The following is a 17720-nucleotide window of genomic DNA, read 5'->3' as shown; positions in this document are numbered from 1 at the left end:
GAGTAGTTGGGGCGGTGTGTAAAAAGCATCGCCACTGGAGAGACAAAGGCGGCCGTGCGTGGTGTTGGCCACCCACCCCCTCGTGTGTCATTCTGGCCTTCATAGGTGCTCGCAAACAGCACTTGCCCCAACAGTCTGTTTAGGCTATACGGTGATTATTGTATTTTGTCTGTGTGTGTCTGTGCGTGTCTTTGTCAGCGCGTGTGTGTCAGTGTAGTCGCTAACAGCACTTGCCCCGACAGTCTGTGGCAGGCTATGCGGGGGATCTTTGTCTTTGTCGGTGTAGTCTGCGTATGCTGACGAAGGTGTTCCGACAATTTGTGCGAATCTTGCGTGCATTTCCTACGCGCGTTCGGTACCGTGTGGATATCATCCACCCGGTTGTCTGTACGGTGGTGTGACACCATCGTCGTGCGGGTGGTTGTGTCTGTGGGAGCGAGCCAAGTTCGATTCCCACTCACGGCCTGCACCGGTGTCGATGACCTGAACCCGTCCTGGGCTTCCCCTAGGTCGACTCAGCTTCGAGTGAGTGATCTGGCGTCACGTGTAAACATCGCCACGAGGGAGACAAAGGCAACCGGGCGTGGTGCCGGCCACACGCGGCCCCGTGTGCCGTGTCGGCCTTCATAGGTGCTCGCTTACAGCACTTGCCCTTACTGTATGTTAAGGCTACACGGGGGAGGACCTTTGTCTATAGTGCGCATGGCATTGTGAAGGTTTGTGTCTGTGCTTGCACGTGCTCTTGAATGTGTTCACCCATGCACGTGTGCATTGTGCACAGGCTGTCAGGCAGCAGGAGCCACTGTGACATTTGTCCCAGGGTTTGGCAGCTTTAATGACCCCCAGGACTCCCAGAGAGGGCCGCCTCAGTGTGATTAGGGCCTCCGTGGAACCCAGCGGACAGGACCTTCATACACACACACACAGAGTGCGCGTGCGCATGAGCCGGCTCTGAGCGTGCTCAGAATTTTTATGGAGCCGAGCCGAGCCTGAGCCGGAGCCTCGGTTGAGCCGCTCGTGCATCTTTGAAAGCAGCTGACTTGCCCATCCTTGAGCTGACCCCAGGTTCTTAACCTGGGGTGCACGCAATCCCTGGGGGTGCACGCACAGTTGCCCTTTCTGGGGGTGCGTGACATGCCAGATTGTTGTAGAAGGTAAATAATCGAAATACAAATTAAGCACGTGCACCTACGTACAACTACTTAGTTTCATCAAACCGATGTATTTAACATTACAGTAGAGATGTTTAAACGACTGAGAATCAAAGGGGTGCAAGCCTGAAGTAAAGGTTAAGAAGCACTGACTGCTATAAATGTCCACGTGATAAGCCACTTCATTGGGCTATCATTTGTGATGGCCAGGTCGCTTCTGAAACAGAGCTTTATATAGCTCAGTGGGCCTTACCTGCGAAAAAAATAGTAAATAGTTTAAATGTTATCGAGATTGTGCACAGCGCCCGGGACTGACGAGAGGGGTCTGAAGAGGGAAATCACGAGAGGGGTCTGAAGACAGAAATCACGAGAGGGGTCTAGAGACAGAAATCATGAGGGGTCTGAAGAAGGAAATCACGAGAGGGGTCCGAAGACAGAAATCACGAGAGGGGTCTGGAGACAGAAATCACGAGAGGGGTCTGAATACAGAAATCACGAGGGGTCTGAAGAGGGAAATCACAAGAGGTCTGAAGACAGAAATCACGAGAGGGGTCTGCAGACAGAAATCACGAGGGGTCTGAAGAAGGAAATCACGAGAGGGGTCTGAAGACAGAAATCACGAGGGGTCTGAAGACAGAAATCACGAGGGGTCTGAAGAGAGAAATCACGAGAGGTCTGAAGACAGAAATCACGAGAGGGGTCTGCAGACAGAAATCACGAGGGGTCTGAAGAAGGAAATCACGAGAGGGGTCTGAAGACAGAAATCACGAGAGGGGTCTGAAGACAGAAATCACGAGGGGTCTGAAGACAGAAATCACGAGAGGGGTCTGGAGAGGGAAATCACGAGAGGGGTCTGAAGACAGAAATCACGAGGGGTCTGAAGACAGAAATCACGAGGGATCTGAAGACAGAAATCACGAGAGGGCTCTGAAGACAGAAATCACGAGAGGGGTCTGAATAAAGAAATCACGAGGGGTCTGAAGAGGGAAATCACGAGAGGGGTCTGAAGACAGAAATCACGAGAGGGCTCTGCAGACAGAAATCACGAGAGGGGTCTGGAGACAAATCACGAGAGGGCTCTGAAGACAGAGATCACGAGAGGGGTCTAAATACAGAAATCACGAGGGGTCTGAAGACAGAAATCACGAGGGGTCTGAAGACAGAAATCACGAGAGGGGTCTGAATACAGAAATCACGAGAGGGCTCTGAAGACAGAAATCACGTGAGGGGTCTGAATACAGAAATCACGAGGGGTCTGAAGAGGGAAATCACGAGAGGGGTCTGAATACAGAAATCAGCCACTCCCGTACTCACAGCACCCCGACAGACAGACGCAGAAGAAGGCAGCCCCCCTCGAGCGATGCGATCCACTCCGGTGCTCCACTGCCATCGGCCCTAATTACGATTTGTAAATTGGGAGAGCTGCGAATTTAATTAGCATCGAGAACCCGACACGAGTCTAGGGCGCTGTTTAATTTTAAAATATATATTTAAATCGTGTCTCCTTCGCTGCCGTGAAGATGCTCGCGGCACGTTGAGGTTGAGGGAGGCCTGAACTATTGAATTGGGCGCCACGGTGGAGAAATGTTAACTACCTCGCCTGGTATACAGGAGGTCGTGGGTTCGATCCCGACTTTCCGTGGTCGCGTGGGTTTTTCTCTGGGTCCTCCGGTTTTCTCTTCCACATTTAGTATCAACATCGCGCGTTATTATTTGGCAACTATACATTTCCACGCTATAAGCCGTTTCTTTGAGCTATCATTTGTGGCCAGGTCGCTTCTAAAAAAAGAGCTAATGTAGCTCAGTGGTCCTTATCTGGTAAAATAAAAATAAAAAGTTGAGTGGCACGGCGAATCCTGGCATGTCAGGGGCACCCCGAGGTTCCTCAATGCCCGGGGTAGAACACCACGTGGTGCCTGCCCCATTATTCCACCATTCACGTCCGGAGATGAAACTGTTATGGTTGGAGAAGAACCTTCTTGATGAGATCCTTCCTTGCCTATAATTGTTTATATATTAAGTCAAAATCCAAACCGGGCTGTGGTGGCTATGCACACCGCCTGTAATCCAGCACTGTGGAGGCAGTGAGGGTTGGTGGATTACCGCACAAATGTTGCGAAACTCCTCAAAAGCGTCCAAGAGGTGCTATACCACGGCATACCAGTAGAGGACAGTACAGCAAATAATGTAGACTCCACCTGTTCTGTCTGTATGGGATAGAGCGTTTCCCCCTCGCACGCGTGGGTTAATTCTCTGGGTGCTTCGGTTTCCTGCCGCATGTAAACTCTCATTAATTGGCCGATAACACCTTAACATATAGAGGACCGCAAAGCTTGGGCAATTGATGGCGCTGGCTTACCGCGTGACTGCTGCCTTCCCACTTGCCTGTGAGTCCCCCTCGTGCCCCTCGAGTCGCCCTCTGCCTACGAGAGCGAGCGAACACTGCGCAACGGTGGCGCCTTTACAAGTCGACGCCGTTATTATTCTTTGTAATCCACTGGTCCGTCGTGTGCTCCTCTTTCATAAGATGTTAACTACCTCGCCTGGTATGCAGGAGGTCGTGCGTTCGATCCCGACCCTGACGCCTGCTGTTTATTTGGAGTTTGCGTCTCTCTCTCTCTCCGTGGACGCGTGGATTTTTCTCCGGGTCCTCCGGTGTTTACTTCCACACTTAGAAATCAACATCATGCGCTTATAGTATTTGGCTGCTATAATTTCCACACGATAAGCAACTTCGTTGGCCTATCATTTGTGGGCAGGTGGCTTCTGAAAAAGAGCTATATAGTTCATTGGGATAAAATAAAAAGTTTAGTTTTTAGTTTTACTAAATTGGCACTTCTGCACTCGCCCTCATCCTTGGTGGCCCTCCCTGCTCCACGCACAGGGCCCCCTCCCTCCGAGAGGCAGATGCCGGCTGCTACTCGGCCACGCGCCTGCTGCCGGCTCCCACCCCCCACCCTGCCCCCCCTCCCCTATCTCATCGCATATCCGCGGGGCCGACTGCGTGATGAATGGGCGAGTAGATGAGGCAGCCGATGAGCCATCGCTCGTGAGCAGTGTTGCCAAAAGCAGTTCTAAATGATCGTTTTCTGCAAAGACACACACACGGATAATAAGTGTCGCGGACGCCAAGAGGGCAAAGTTGGGAGAAGGCGGCATCTCCGATTAGCACGGTTGGCTACGTACGGTGCGAAAGAAGTTCAACATACATCAACATCATACAAAGTGGTCGCAACAGGGACTGAGAACATCGGCAGGTCACCCCTGGATTTTTCTCCGGGTCCTGCGGTTTTTCCCTCCACATTTAGAATGAACATCACCATGCGTTTAGTGTATCTGGATGCTGTACATTTCCACACGACGATGAGCCACTTCGTTGAGCCATCATTTGTGATAGCCAGGTCGCTTCTGACAAAGAGCCGTATAACTCAGTGGGCTTTAGCTGGTAAAATAAAAACTTGTTTAGTTTATATTCAGCGGTTTTGATGCCCACTGCAACCACGTGGCACCCCCGTCGTGTATATTACGAGGGGGGCATCAATTTTTCATGACACGCGGAGGGCGTTCTTTCCTTTACACCGGGGCAAAGCGCTGCGGGTGGAACACGCGCCTCTCGAGTGAGAGGAGGAACACGTGCCATTCGAGTGAGAGGAGGAACACGTGCCACTCGAGTGAGAGAAGGAACACGTGCCACTCGAGTGAGAGGTGGAACACGCGCCTCTCGAGTGAGAGGAGGAACACGTGCCACTCGAGTGAGAGGAGGAACACGTGCCTCTCGAGTGAGAGGAGGAACACGTGCCTCTCGAGTGAGAGGAGGAACACGTGCCACTCGAGTGAGAGGAGGAACACGCGGCTCTCCAGTGAGAGAAGGAACACGTGCCTCTCGAGTGAGAGAAGGAACACGTGCCTCTCGAGTGAGAGAAGGAACACGTGCCTCTCGAGTGAGAGGAGGAACACGTGCCTCTCGAGTGAGAGGAGGAACACGTGCCACTCGAGTGAGAGGAGGAACACGCGCCTCTCCAGTGAGAGAAGGAACACGTGCCTCTCGAGTGAGAGAAGGAACACGTGCCTCTCGAGTGAGAGAAGGAACATGTGCCTCTCGAGTGAGAGAAGGAACACGTGCCTCTCGAGTGAGAGGAGGAACACGTGCCTCTCGAGGAAGAGGAGGGGGAACACGCGCCACTCGAGGAAGAGGAGGGGGAACACGCGCAGTGTAGCGCTAACCACTGCACGACCGCTCCCCACACCCCGGTGGAAGTCCATGAAGAACAAGGGACACACACATACACACACATACACACACAAAGATAGACAAAGATCCCCCATATAGCCTTAACAGACTGTAGGGGCAAGTGCTGTTAGCGAGCACCTATGAAGGCCGGAACGGTACACGAGGGGGTGGGTGGCCAGCACCACGCCCGACCGCCTTTGTCTCCCTAGTGGCGATGTTTACACATTGCACCAGGTACTCATTTGAGGCTGAGTCGACCTAGGGGAGGCCCGGGACCGGTTAAGATAATCGTCACTGGTGTTGGCCGTGAGCGGAAATCGAACCCGTGTCGCCGGGTTCATAGCACAGCGCGCTAATCGCTACACCACCGCTCCAACAACAACAACCGCCATTCGCCACTAAGTGGCGGTGACGTCACCACGACGCTTGTGCCAGGCCATGTGCACCTTGAGGCCACGTGAAGTGTCGAACGCCCGCGGGCAGGAGGTCACGGGGCAGACCCAAGTGCCACGGGTCGACTGACTGAGATGACTGGCTGGTGCACCACCTGTGCCCCCTACTGTGCCAATCTGCTGTGCTTTAGCCACCCGGCGCTCCGCTCGTTGTTGTGAGCGTCGCTCCTCCGCCCTCCGTTGTTGTTGGAGGGCGACTGCCTCCAACTGCCCAGTAGCGTCCTTCACGAGCCTCCTCCACAGAGGCCGATCTTGACACCGCTGGTACCAGTCATCGGCAAGTCCACTCAGCTCCACGTCCTCCTGTACCACATCACTCCATCTCTTCTCTAACCCGTGCCGCGCCCGTTTAGCCCCCTCGATCCGGCCGAACAAAAGCTGTTTCGGCATGCGGTGGCTGGGCATGCGGGCTACATGACTCAGCCAACGCAGCCTTGCCTGCCGGAGGAGTTCACCGATGGGACCTTGCCCAGATCTTTCAAGGATTTGTGAGCTCCTCACACAATCCAGCCTGGTTAAACCCAGGATGGATCGTAGGCAGGCCAGCCTAAATGTTTCTAACCGACGAAGATGTTCCATTAGGGGGGTCCACGTTTCGCAAGCGTAGAGAAGGGAGGGAATGACCGTGGCCGAGAAAACCTGAAGCTTAGTGCGGAGCGAAAGACCAGGTAGCTTCCACACAGCGTTACGCAACCGATGAAAAGATATTGCCGCTCGACTGATTCGGAGTGAGACCTCTGCTGTTAAACTGGAGCCGGTCATAAGCACACTGCCCAGGTATGGGAAACTCTCCACTCGCTCCACAACTGCCCCATCACCGATTGGGAGTTGTGGGGGTGGACTGTCCGATGGTACAAAATACCCAGGCAGGTGCTTAGTTTTGGTGGGGCTGATGGTAAGGCCCCATCTCTTAGTGGCATGCTCCAGTCTCAGCAGCAGCGTCTCCAACTCCTCCTCTGACTGAGCAGCTATTACCAAATAATCGGCATACATAACGTGGTTGAGCAATAGGGAGCCATCCCTTGACCGCACCCGGGCATCGATCAGCCTCCCATTATATCTGTACCATATGGAGATTCCCCCGGTACAGCTATTGAAGGCTTCACGAACTACGTGGTCAAAATAGATGTTAAATAATGTGGGAGCCAGAGGACATCCCTGTCGCACACACATACACATACATACACACATACACACACATACACACACTACGCAGAAAAGCAAATGAGTCGGGAATCCAACGCGGGATCCCCCCCTCCCCAAATCACTGTGGTCTGGCTTTGAGAGGATTTACTGTACCTCAGATTTGGCGTCAACGTTTCGTGCCGCGTCTCAAGTGACGCTCGCCCTCAAGAGTCACGAGCGACTACTCCCCGGAGTTGATTCTCACGCCTCTCGAGTTCATCCCGAGTCAAACATCCAACCCAGGATCGCGGCTCCAGTCCCTGATTGTTGTTGTCCGAGACTCCGGATTCACAATCCGGACTCCAACGTCGATGCCGCCGGGAAGTGCAAAGTCAAGAACCGTGCCCCGACCCCCGGCCTGGAGACTCCAGACCCAGGACGAGGCCACCAGACTCGAGCCACGAACCACAGCGGGCCAGGTTCGATCACGAGTCGCAGGTTGAGGCGACTGCAGCCCCACGCGTGAGGGTTCAGACTTCACCGCCACGCTTCGGGCAATCCGGGCCCTGCACCCCCCGCGCCACCTCCTCCACCTCCTCCTCCACCTCCATCTCCATCTCCCACCATTACCCGCTCCCTCCACAAGACTGCTCCCCCCCTCGACTCCGCAACTCATCACTGCAGCTCCCCACGGCTCCACCCAACCCCCTCCCCAGCCTCCAGCCCCTCCCCCTACTCCTCACCCCCCCCCCTCCACCGCCTCCCCTCGTTCCCTCCTCATCCCCTGCTCCATTCCGCTCACCCTCCTCCCTTCATCCCCTCTTCCATCCTCCTCCTCCTCCCCTCCTCATCCCCTTCTGCCCCCCCACCCCCCTCCTCCCCCTTCCCTCTTCGCCCCCCTAAGCCCCGCCCCCCATCTCCTTCAGCAGCCCCCCTCCCACCCCGCTCCTCGGGGTCTTCCTGAAGCAGCGCGCCCGAGTGACGGGGCGCAGATTCACGGCGAAGCGGGGGGAGGGAGGGCAGGGGAGGGGGGGCAGGGGAGTGGGGGGCAGGGGAGGGAGGGCAGGGGAGGGGGGGCAGGGGAGGGAGGGGGGCAGGAGGGGGGGCAGGAGGGGGGGCAGGGGAGGGAGGGGGCAGGGGAGGGGGGCAGGGGAGGGAGGGGGGCTGGAGGGGGGGGCAGGGGAGGGAGGGGGCAGGAGGGGGGGCAGGAGGGGGGGCAGGGGAGGGAGGGGGCAGGAGGGGGGGGCAGGGGAGGGAGGGGGGCAGGAGGGGGGGCAGGGGAGGGAGGGGGGCAGGAGGGGGGGCAGGGGAGGGAGGGGGCAGGGGGGCAGGAGGGGGGCAGGAGGGGGGGCAGGGGAGGGAGGGGGGCAGGAGGGGGGCAGGGGAGGGAGGGGGGCAAGGGAGGGAGGGGGGGCAGGGGAGGGAGGGGGACAGGGGAGGGAGGGGGGCAGGAGGGAGGGGGGCAAGGGAGGGAGGGGGGCAAGGGAGGGAGGGGGGCAGGGGAGGAGGAGAAGGCAGGGCAGGGGGGAGGTGGCGAGGGCAGGGCAGGGGGGAGGGGGCAGGAGAGAGAGAGAGGGGGGAGGGTGCGAGGCACGGGAGGTAGGGAGGGAGGGAGAGTGATGAGGGGGAGGGAGAGTGGAGCGAGCAGAGAGCGCAGGGAGGGGGCAGTGGGGGAGGGGGCAGGGGGCAGTGGGGGAGGGGGCAGTGGGGGAGGGGGCAGTGGGGGAGGGGTTAGTGGGGGAGGGGGCAGTAGGGGAGGGGGCAGTAGGGGAGGGGTTAGTGGGGGAGGGGGCAGTGGGGGAGGGGGCAGTAGCCAGCGAGTCGCCGCCGCGCCGCGTGGAGGAGAGCGCGAGTGAGCCGCGCGGACTGAGTTAGTGGCGAGAGTGGTGGCGGTCGGCTGCGGTGGTGCTCGTCGTCGTAGCCGTCGTCGTTGTTGTTGGTTCTTGTTGTTCTCGGCGAGTGAGCGGCTTAGCGAGTGCGTGTCTGGCTGGAGGCGGCAGCGGCAGCGAGTTGGCAGCGGCGGGGTGGAGAGGCCGTCCGGGAGTCGCGCCGCCGATGCCACCGCGCCGCGCGTTCGGGCTGCGCGCCTCCTGCTGAGCGCGCCGGGGGCCCGGGGACATGGAGGCCGGCGTAGGGGGCACCCCCAAGGGGGTCTCCGCGAGAAGGACGAGGAGGAGTAGGGGGGCAGGGGACCTCTCGAGCCCCGTCGCCATCCTCGCCGCCGTCGTCAGCCTCGCCGCCTTCGGGTTCACTCCCGGTGAGTGAACCCCCACCGCGACCCCTACACACGGGACCCCTACACACGGGACCCCTACACACGGGGACCCCTACACACGGGACCCCTACACACGGGACCCCTACACGGGGACCCCTACACACTATACACAGTACACACTCAGTACACTATACACAGTACACACTATACACGGTACACACTCAGTACACACTATACACAGTACACACTATACACAGTACACACTATACACGGTACACACTCAGTGCACACTATACACAGTACACACTATACACAGTACACACTATACACGGTACACACTCAGTGCACACTATACACAGTACACACTATACACAGTACACACTATACACAGTACACACTATACACAGTACACACTATACACAGTACACACTCAGTACACACTATACACAGTACACACTATACACAGTACACACTCAGTACACACCATACACAGTACACACTATACACAGTACACACTATACACGGTACACACTCAGTGCACACTATACACAGTACACACTCAGTACACACTATACACAGTACACACCACCACACAGTACACCACACATCACACACAGTACACAGTGCAGCACACTGCACAGTACACCACGCAGTACACACACCACACAATACACACACCACACAGTACACACACCACACAGTACACACACCACACAGTACACACCACCACACAGTACACACACCACACAGTACACACCACCACACAGTACACACACCACACAGTGCAGCACACTGCACAGCACACCACACCATACAGTACACCACGCAGTACACACACCACACAGTACACACACCACACAGTACACCATACAGTACACCACACCGTGCAGCACACCACACAGTACACACATCACACACAGCACACCACACAGTACACACACAGTACACACACAGTACACCACACAGTACACATACTACACACACAGTACATCACACAGTACACACAGTACACCACATAGTACACATACTACACACACACAGTACACACATCACACATAGTACACCACACAGTACACACACAGTATACCACACAGTACACACTACACACAGTACACACACAGTACACATCACACTACACACACACACTACACACAGTACACCACACTACACATCACACAGTACATCACACACAGTACACCACACACAGTACACCACACACAGTACACCACACAGTACACACTACACACAGTACACACAGTACAGTACACACACACTACACATACAGTACACACACTACACCACACAGTACACACACAGTACACCACACACAGTACACCACACACAGTACACCACACATCACACCCAGTACACCACACACAGTACACCACACATCACACACAGTACACCACACACAGTACACCACACATTACACACTACACACATCACACACAGTACACACACTACACACATCACACACAGTACACACATCACACACAGTACACACTATACAGTATACACAGTACACGCATGTCGCGCTTTGTGCCAGTGTGGAGGCTACCGCGCGCGCGTTTACCGGCGACTCGGGAATCGCGTGCGGGGCAGTTGTTGGTGGTGCTGTTGTTGTTGTTGGTTGTGTTGTTGGTGCTGTTGTTGGTGGTGGTGTTGTTGTTGTTGGTTGTGTTGTTGTCGGTGGTGCTGTTGTTGTTGTTGGTGGTGCTGTTGTTGTTGGTTGTGTTGTTGGTGGTGTTGTTGTTGTTGGTTGTGTTGTTGTTGGTGTTGTTGTTGGTGATGTTGTTGTTGGTGATGTTGTTGGTGGTGCTTTTGTTGTTGGTGGTGCTGTTGTTGTTGGTGGTGCTGCTGTTGTTGTTGGTTGTGTTGTTGTTGGTGCTGTTGTTGTTGTTGGTGGTGCCGTTGTTGTTGTTGGTTGTGTTGTTGGTGCTGTTGTTGGTGGTGCTGCTGTTGTTGTTGTTGGTTGTGTTGTTGGTGCTGTTGTTGGTGGTGGTGTTGTTGTTGTTGGTTGTGTTGTTGGTGGTGCTGTTGTTGTTGGTGGTGCTGTTGTTGTTGGTGGTGTTGTTGGTGGTGTTGTTGTTGGTGGTGTTGTTGTTGGTTGTGTTGTTGTTGTTGGTGGTGCTGTTGTTGGTGTTGTTGTTGGTGTTGTTGTTGGTTGTGTTGTTGTTGGTGGTGTTGTTGGTGGTGCTGTTGTTGGTGCTGTTGTTGGTGCTGTTGTTGGTGGTGTTGTTGTTGGTGGTGCTGTTGTTGTTGGTGTTGTTGTTGTTGGTGGTGTTTGTGTTGTTGGTGGTGTTGTTGTTGGTGGTGTTGTTGTTGGTGGTGCTGTTGTTGTTGGTGGTGCTGTTGTTGTTGTTGGTGGTGCTGTTGTTGGTGGTGTTGTTGTTGGTGGTGCTGTTGTTGGTGGTGCTGTTGTTGGTGGTGCTGTTGTTGGTGGTGTTGTTGGTGGTGTTGTTGTTGGTGGTGTTGTTTGTGTTGTTGTTGGTGGTGCTGTTGTTGTTGGTGGTGCTGTTGTTGGTGGTGTTGTTGTTAGTGTCGTTGGTGGTGGTGTCATTGTTGGTGGTGTCGTTGGTATGTTTGGTGTTTCTATTGTTGTTGGTGCTGTTGTTGGTGGTGTGATTGTTGTTGTTGTTGGCGGTGTCGTTGTTGGTGGTGTGATTGTTGTTGTTGGTGGTGTGATTGTTGTTGTTGTTGGTGGTGTAATTGTTGTTGTTGTTGGCGGTGTCGTTGTTGGTGGTATGATTGTTGTTGTTGGTGGTGTCGTTGTTGGTGGTGTTATTGTTGTTGTTGGCGGTGTCGTTGTTGGTGGTGTGATTGTTGGTGTTGGTGGTGTGGTTGTTGGTGGTGTGGTTGTTGTTGTTGTTGTTATTGTTGGCGGTGTCGTTGTTGTGCAGTGATGCTCCGAGCCTGCGACCCGGGGCTCGAGTCGTAGCTCACGCCTGCTGCACTTGTGTTGTGTGTAGTAGTAGTAGTGTGTTGTGTGTGTAGTAGTAGTAGTGTGTTGTGTGTAGTAGTAGTAGTGTGTTGTGTGTAGTAGTGTATTTGTGTATACAGTTGTGTGTGTAGTAGTAGTAGTGTGTGTTGTGTGTAGTAGTGTATTTGTGTATACAATTGTGTGTAGTAGTAGTGTGTGTAGTGTGTTGTGTGTAGTAGTGTATTTGTGTATACAGGTGTGTGTAGTCGTGTGTGTGTTGTGTGTAGTGTGTAGTAGTGTGTGTTGTGTGTAGTGTGTTGTGTGTAGTAGTGTATTTGTGTATACAGGTGTGTGAGTAGTAGTAGTAGTGTGTGTAGTAGTGTGTTGTGTGTAGTGTGTTGTGTGTAGTAGTGTATTTGTGTATACAGGTGTGTGTGTAGTAGTAGTAGTGTGTGTGTAGTATTGTGTGTTGTGTGTAGTAGTGTATTTGTGTATACAGTTGTGTGTGTAGTAGTAGTGTGTGTTGTGTGTAGGAGTGTATTTGTGTATACAGGTGTGTGTGTAGTAGTAGTGTGTGTAGTAGTGTGTGTAGTAGTGTGTGTTGTGTGTAGTGTGTTGTGTGTAGTAGTGTATTTGTGTATACAGGTGTGTGTAGTAGTAGTAGTGTGTGTAGTAGTGTGTTGTGTGTAGTGTGTTGTGTGTAGTAGTGTATTTGTGTATACAGGTGTGTGTGTGTAGTAGTAGTGTGTTGTGTGTAGTAGTGTATTTGTGTATACAGGTGTGTGTAGTAGTAGTAGTAGTAGTTTGTGTAGTAGTGTGTGTTGTGTGTAGTAGTGTATACAGGTGTATATAGGTGTGTGTAGTAGTAGTGTGTGTGTAGTGTGTTTTGTGTAGTTGTGTATACAGGTGTGTGTTGTGTGTTTGTGTGTGTTTGTGTAGTAGTGTGTGTGTATATATAGGTGTGTAGTAGTGTGTTTGTGTAGTAGTGTGTGTTTGTGTAGTGTGTGTGTTTGTGTGTAGTGTGTGTGTAGTTGTGTGTAGTAGTGTGTGAAGTAAGGTGTGTTTGTGTAGTATTGAGTGGGGGATCTTTTATCTTTTGTGTTGTGGGTAGTAGTGTGTGTTGTGTGTATTGTCTGCAGGCTAAACTATATAAGTGGGGAGCGGTGGGGTAGCGGTTAGCGCGCTACGCTGTGAATCCGGCGACCCGAGTTGGATTCCCGCTCACGGCCACCACCGGCGACGATTATCCGAACCGCTCCTGGGCCCTCCCCTAGGGCGACTCAGCCTCAAATGAGTAACCTGGCGCGGAGACAAAGGCGTCCGTGCGTGGTTGCTGGCCACCCAGCCCCCTCGTGTGCCGTGTTAGTTTTCATGGCTGCGTCTCGCGAACGGGAACTTGGCTCGAACGGTCTGCTCAGGGCTTGCATAGGGCAGCTCTTGCCTTTGTGTACACGTCATTGTGTACACGTCATTGTGTACACGTCATTGTGTACACGTCATTGCGGTCACGTCATTGTGTACACATTATGTACGCGTAACGTCGTTGTGTACACGTCATTGTGTACACGTCATTGTGTACACATATACGCGTCACGTCATTGTGTACGCGTCACGTCATTGTGTACGCGTCACTGTACACGTCACTGTGGACACGTCACTGCGCACACGTCATTGTGCACACGTCATTGTGCACACGTCATTGTGCACACGTCATTGTGCACACGTCATTGTGCACACGCCATTGTGGTCACGTCATTGTGTGCACGTCATTGTGTACACATGTACGCGTCACGTCATTGTGTACACGTCACTGCGCACACGTCACTGCGCACACGTCACTGCGCACACGTCACTGCGCACACGTCACTGCGCACACGTCATTGTGTACACATTATGTACGCGTCACGTCATTGTGTACGCGTCACTGCACACACGTCACTGCGCACACGTCACTGCGCACACGTCACTGCGCACACGTCATTGTGTACACATTATGTACGCGTCACGTCATTGTGTACGCGTCACGTCATTGTGTACGCGTCACGTCATTGTGTACGCGTCACTGCGTACACGTCATTGTGTACACATTATGTACGCGTCACATCATTGTGTACGCGTCACATCATTGTGTACGCGTCACTATACATGTCACTGTGCACACGTCATTGTGCACACGTCACTGTGCACACGTCATTGTGTACAGGTCTGTCTCTGCGAATCGAGCTCTCCGGCGTGCATTTCAAAATCCGTATTTACGATGCTCCAATAACACATGATACGGTATTTATAGACGCGGCTAAATTTACCATCACAGCGAATGAGCAAATGTGTGTGTGCGTGAGAGACACGAGTGAGTTGGAGTCGTGGAGTATGTGCATGAGAGACACAAGTGAGTTGGTGTCGTGGAGTGTGTGTGTGAGAGACACGAGTGAGTGAGTTGGTGTCGTGGAGTGTGTGCGTGAGAGACACGAGTGAGTGAGTTGGTGTCGTGGAGTGTGTGCGTGAGAGACACGAGTGAGTGAGTTGGTGTCGTGGAGTGTGTGTGTGAGAGACACGAGTGAGTGAGTTGGTGTCGTGGAGTGTGTGCGTGAGAGACACGAGTGAGTGAGTTGGTGTCGTGGAGTGTGTGCATGAGAGACACAAGTGAGTTGGTGTCGTGGAGTGTGTGTGTGAGAGACACGAGTGAGTGAGTTGGTGTCGTGGAGTGTGTGCGTGAGAGACACGAGTGAGTTGGTGTCGTGGAGTGTGTGCGTGAGAGACACGAGTGAGTTGGTGTCGTGGAGTGTGCGTGAGAGACACGAGTGAGTGAGTTGGAGTCGTGGAGTGTGTGCGTGAGAGACACAAGTGAGTTGGTGTCGTGGAGTGTGTGTGTGAGAGACGCGAGTGAGTGAGTTGGTGTCGTGGAGTGTGTGCGTGAGAGACACGAGTGAGTGAGTTGGTGTCGTGGAGTGTGTGCATGAGAGACACAAGTGAGTTGGTGTCGTGGAGTGTGTGTGTGAGAGACACGAGTGAGTGAGTTGGTGTCGTGGAGTGTGTGCGTGAGAGACACGAGTGAGTTGGTGTCGTGGAGTGTGTGCGTGAGAGACACGAGTGAGTTGGTGTCGTGGAGTGTGCGTGAGAGACACGAGTGAGTGAGTTGGAGTCGTGGAGTGTGTGCGTGAGAGACACAAGTGAGTTGGTGTCGTGGAGTGTGTGTGTGAGAGACGCGAGTGAGTGAGTTGGTGTCGTGGAGTGTGTGCGTGAGAGACACGAGTGAGTGAGTTGGTGTCGTGGAGTGTGTGCGTGAGAGACACGAGTGAGTGAGTTGGTGTCGTGGAGTGTGTGTGTGAGAGACACGAGTGAGTGAGTTGGTGTCGTGGAGTGTGTGTGAGACACGAGTGAGTGAGTTGATGTCGTGGAGTGTGTGTGTGAGAGACACGAGTGAGTGAGTTGGTGTCGTGGAGTGTGTGTGTGAGAGACACGAGTGAGTGAGTTGGTGTCGTGGAGTGTGTGCGTGAGAGACACGGGTGAGTGAGTTGGTGTCGTGGAGTGTGTGTGTGAGAGACACGGGTGAGTGAGTTGGTGTCTCTCTGTCTGTACTGCAGTGTCTCTCTGTGCTGCAGTGTCTAGAAGGAGAGACACCGTCGCAGCGATATCGCGCTCGCGCTGCTCCTGACGCGCTCGTTCCTTCCCTGGGCTCGGCCACCTGAATGTGAAGTCGCGGTTGTCGCTCTGCGTCTTCATCAGCGGCCGTTCGAAGAGAGAGTGTTTGCCGTGCCGTGCCGCGTGTGCGTTAGGGCTGTGTTTGTGTGTGTTAGAACATGCGTGTGTGTTAGAACGTGGGGAGTGGTGGCGCCGTGGTTAGCGTTACGCTGCGCTACGAACCTGGCATCCCGAGTCCGATTCCCGCTCACGGCCGACATCGGCGACGACTATTTTAACCGCTCCTGGGCCTCGCCTAGGTCGACTCGGCCTCAAATGAGTACCTGGTGCGGTGTGTCAACATCGCCACTGGGGAGACAGGCAGTCGGGCGTGGTGCTGGCCACCCACCCCCTCGTGTGCCGTTCCGGCCTTCATAGGTGCTCGATAACAGCACTTGTCCCAACAGTCTGTTGAGGCTATACGGGGTATCTTTGTGTGTTTGAACGTGTCTAACACACACTGAACTCTTACCAGTGCTCATTGCGACGTGGGGACTGGGATGTGTTAGCAGTGAGATTGTGTGATGGGTGGGGAGGCAGATGGTGTGGAGATGGAGGCACATAGCAGAGAGGATGTTGAACTTCTTTCGCACCGTACGTCGCCGACAGTGCTAATCGGAGGTGTAGAGAGGAGGGGGTGTGATGAGGAGGGGGTGTGATGAGGAGGGGGTGTGATGAGGAGGGGGTGTGATGAGGAGGGGGTGTGATGAGGAGGGGGTGTGATGAGGAGGGGGTGTGATGAGGAGGGGGTGTGGTTCAAGAACAACACGCCCCTACTTCTCACAACGCATCCTCGCAATCTTGCCGTGGTATTATTCGGGCGAAGTGAACGCTCGTGAAGGCCAGACTGCGGTGGTCCCAGGCTGCGTGCACACAGCCAGTGGCTGTCGCATGCGTTTGGGGGGTTTTCTGGTGCCTGTCTTTTTTCCCCCCAGCTCGAGGTGGGGTTTGGGGGGCAGAGTGCCACACGGATCCTCCCTTAATTCCAACATCTCCAGGCCATTGTGGGGGTGGCCCTCTTTTGTGTGCGAGGACTGCGGCAAATTGCCTGTTCACCCTCCCACCCCCCTTGCTTCTCGGTGACCCTGCGTGTTGACCTCGTGTGGAGTCCTCTGCGTAAAGGTGCCGAGTGAATCGGTTTTGGAAAATGTTTGGGAGCCTGCCAATGGTGATGTCTGCCTGTCTCTCACCAGTGCATGGCCATGTTAATCTATGCTCCACCATTGGGGCGCTCAGTGTGTCTAAACAATAGGTGAGCACTGTTGGCATGCAGGCTTGCAACAAGAAACGGGGGCGGCCTGGGTTTGATTCCCGACTCGTGTGCATTTCAGGGTGGAGTTTGTATCTCCCCCGGTTCTGCATGGGGTTTCCTCCCATATCAACAGAAAAAAAAATAGAACGTAAAATCTTAACCGACGTTGGCAAAATATATTCGTTGCTGGTAAAAATGTATCTGCAAATTAATTGGGATTGCACACAGCTGAAAAAGAGTCTTGGGACTCTTTTTCAGCTGTGTTTTTGCCAACAAAACTGAAACCTCTTTACGAGGAATCATGTGTGCATTAACCACAATACTTGTGGTCAAAATGCAAAAAAAAACACTCTGATAACATATGCATTGTCCTTGAAACTGATTGGTCCACACGAGAGACAGCATTGTTTTGAGCCTCGTCTCAATTGGTGCTAGACCAGAGGACGCCAAAAGGCGTATAGCCATGGCCACGCATAAATAGCCGAATAAGCCAAAACCTGCTGTACGCCAGCGTCGTCTTTCTGCCGGTGTGAGTCGGGGCCTCGCCTCTCATGAGGGGCCCCCACGTTGAGTCCGTCTGGCCCCAGTAGCTCGGGGGTGACCCCTCGTCGTAGGAGCTGCGGGGATGGAGTCCGTGTCCTGTGAACACAGCTGACCTGGCTACGGAGTCGTGCATTAATCGGTAACCAGCGT

The 17720-nt window shown here is 54.0% G+C and overlaps 1 protein-coding gene across 4 annotated transcripts in view; it reads left to right on the top strand.

The window, feature by feature from the left end:
- Window positions 1–8758: 8758 nt before the first annotated feature.
- LOC116950763 (neogenin-like) overlaps window positions 8759–17720 on the top strand; it is a 106626-nt gene continuing 97664 nt past the window's right edge. For all 4 annotated transcript variants that reach the window (XM_032968805.2, XM_032968806.2, XM_032968803.2 and 1 more), the window contains exon 1: window positions 8759–9216. In XM_032968805.2, coding sequence (XP_032824696.2) covers window positions 9078–9216 — 139 coding nt within the window. In that variant the 5' untranslated portion in view covers window positions 8759–9077. The remainder of the gene's footprint in view (window positions 9217–17720) is intronic.

The sequence above is a fragment of the Petromyzon marinus genome, chromosome 40, assembly GCF_048934315.1.
Source record: "Petromyzon marinus isolate PM22_M1 ecotype Great Lakes invasive population chromosome 40, UKy_Petmar_22M1.pri1.0, whole genome shotgun sequence".
Classification (NCBI taxonomy): domain Eukaryota; kingdom Metazoa; phylum Chordata; class Hyperoartia; order Petromyzontiformes; family Petromyzontidae; genus Petromyzon; species Petromyzon marinus.
The sequence above is the reverse complement of the archived record's forward strand: the minus strand, read 5'-3'. Positions and strand labels throughout refer to the sequence as shown.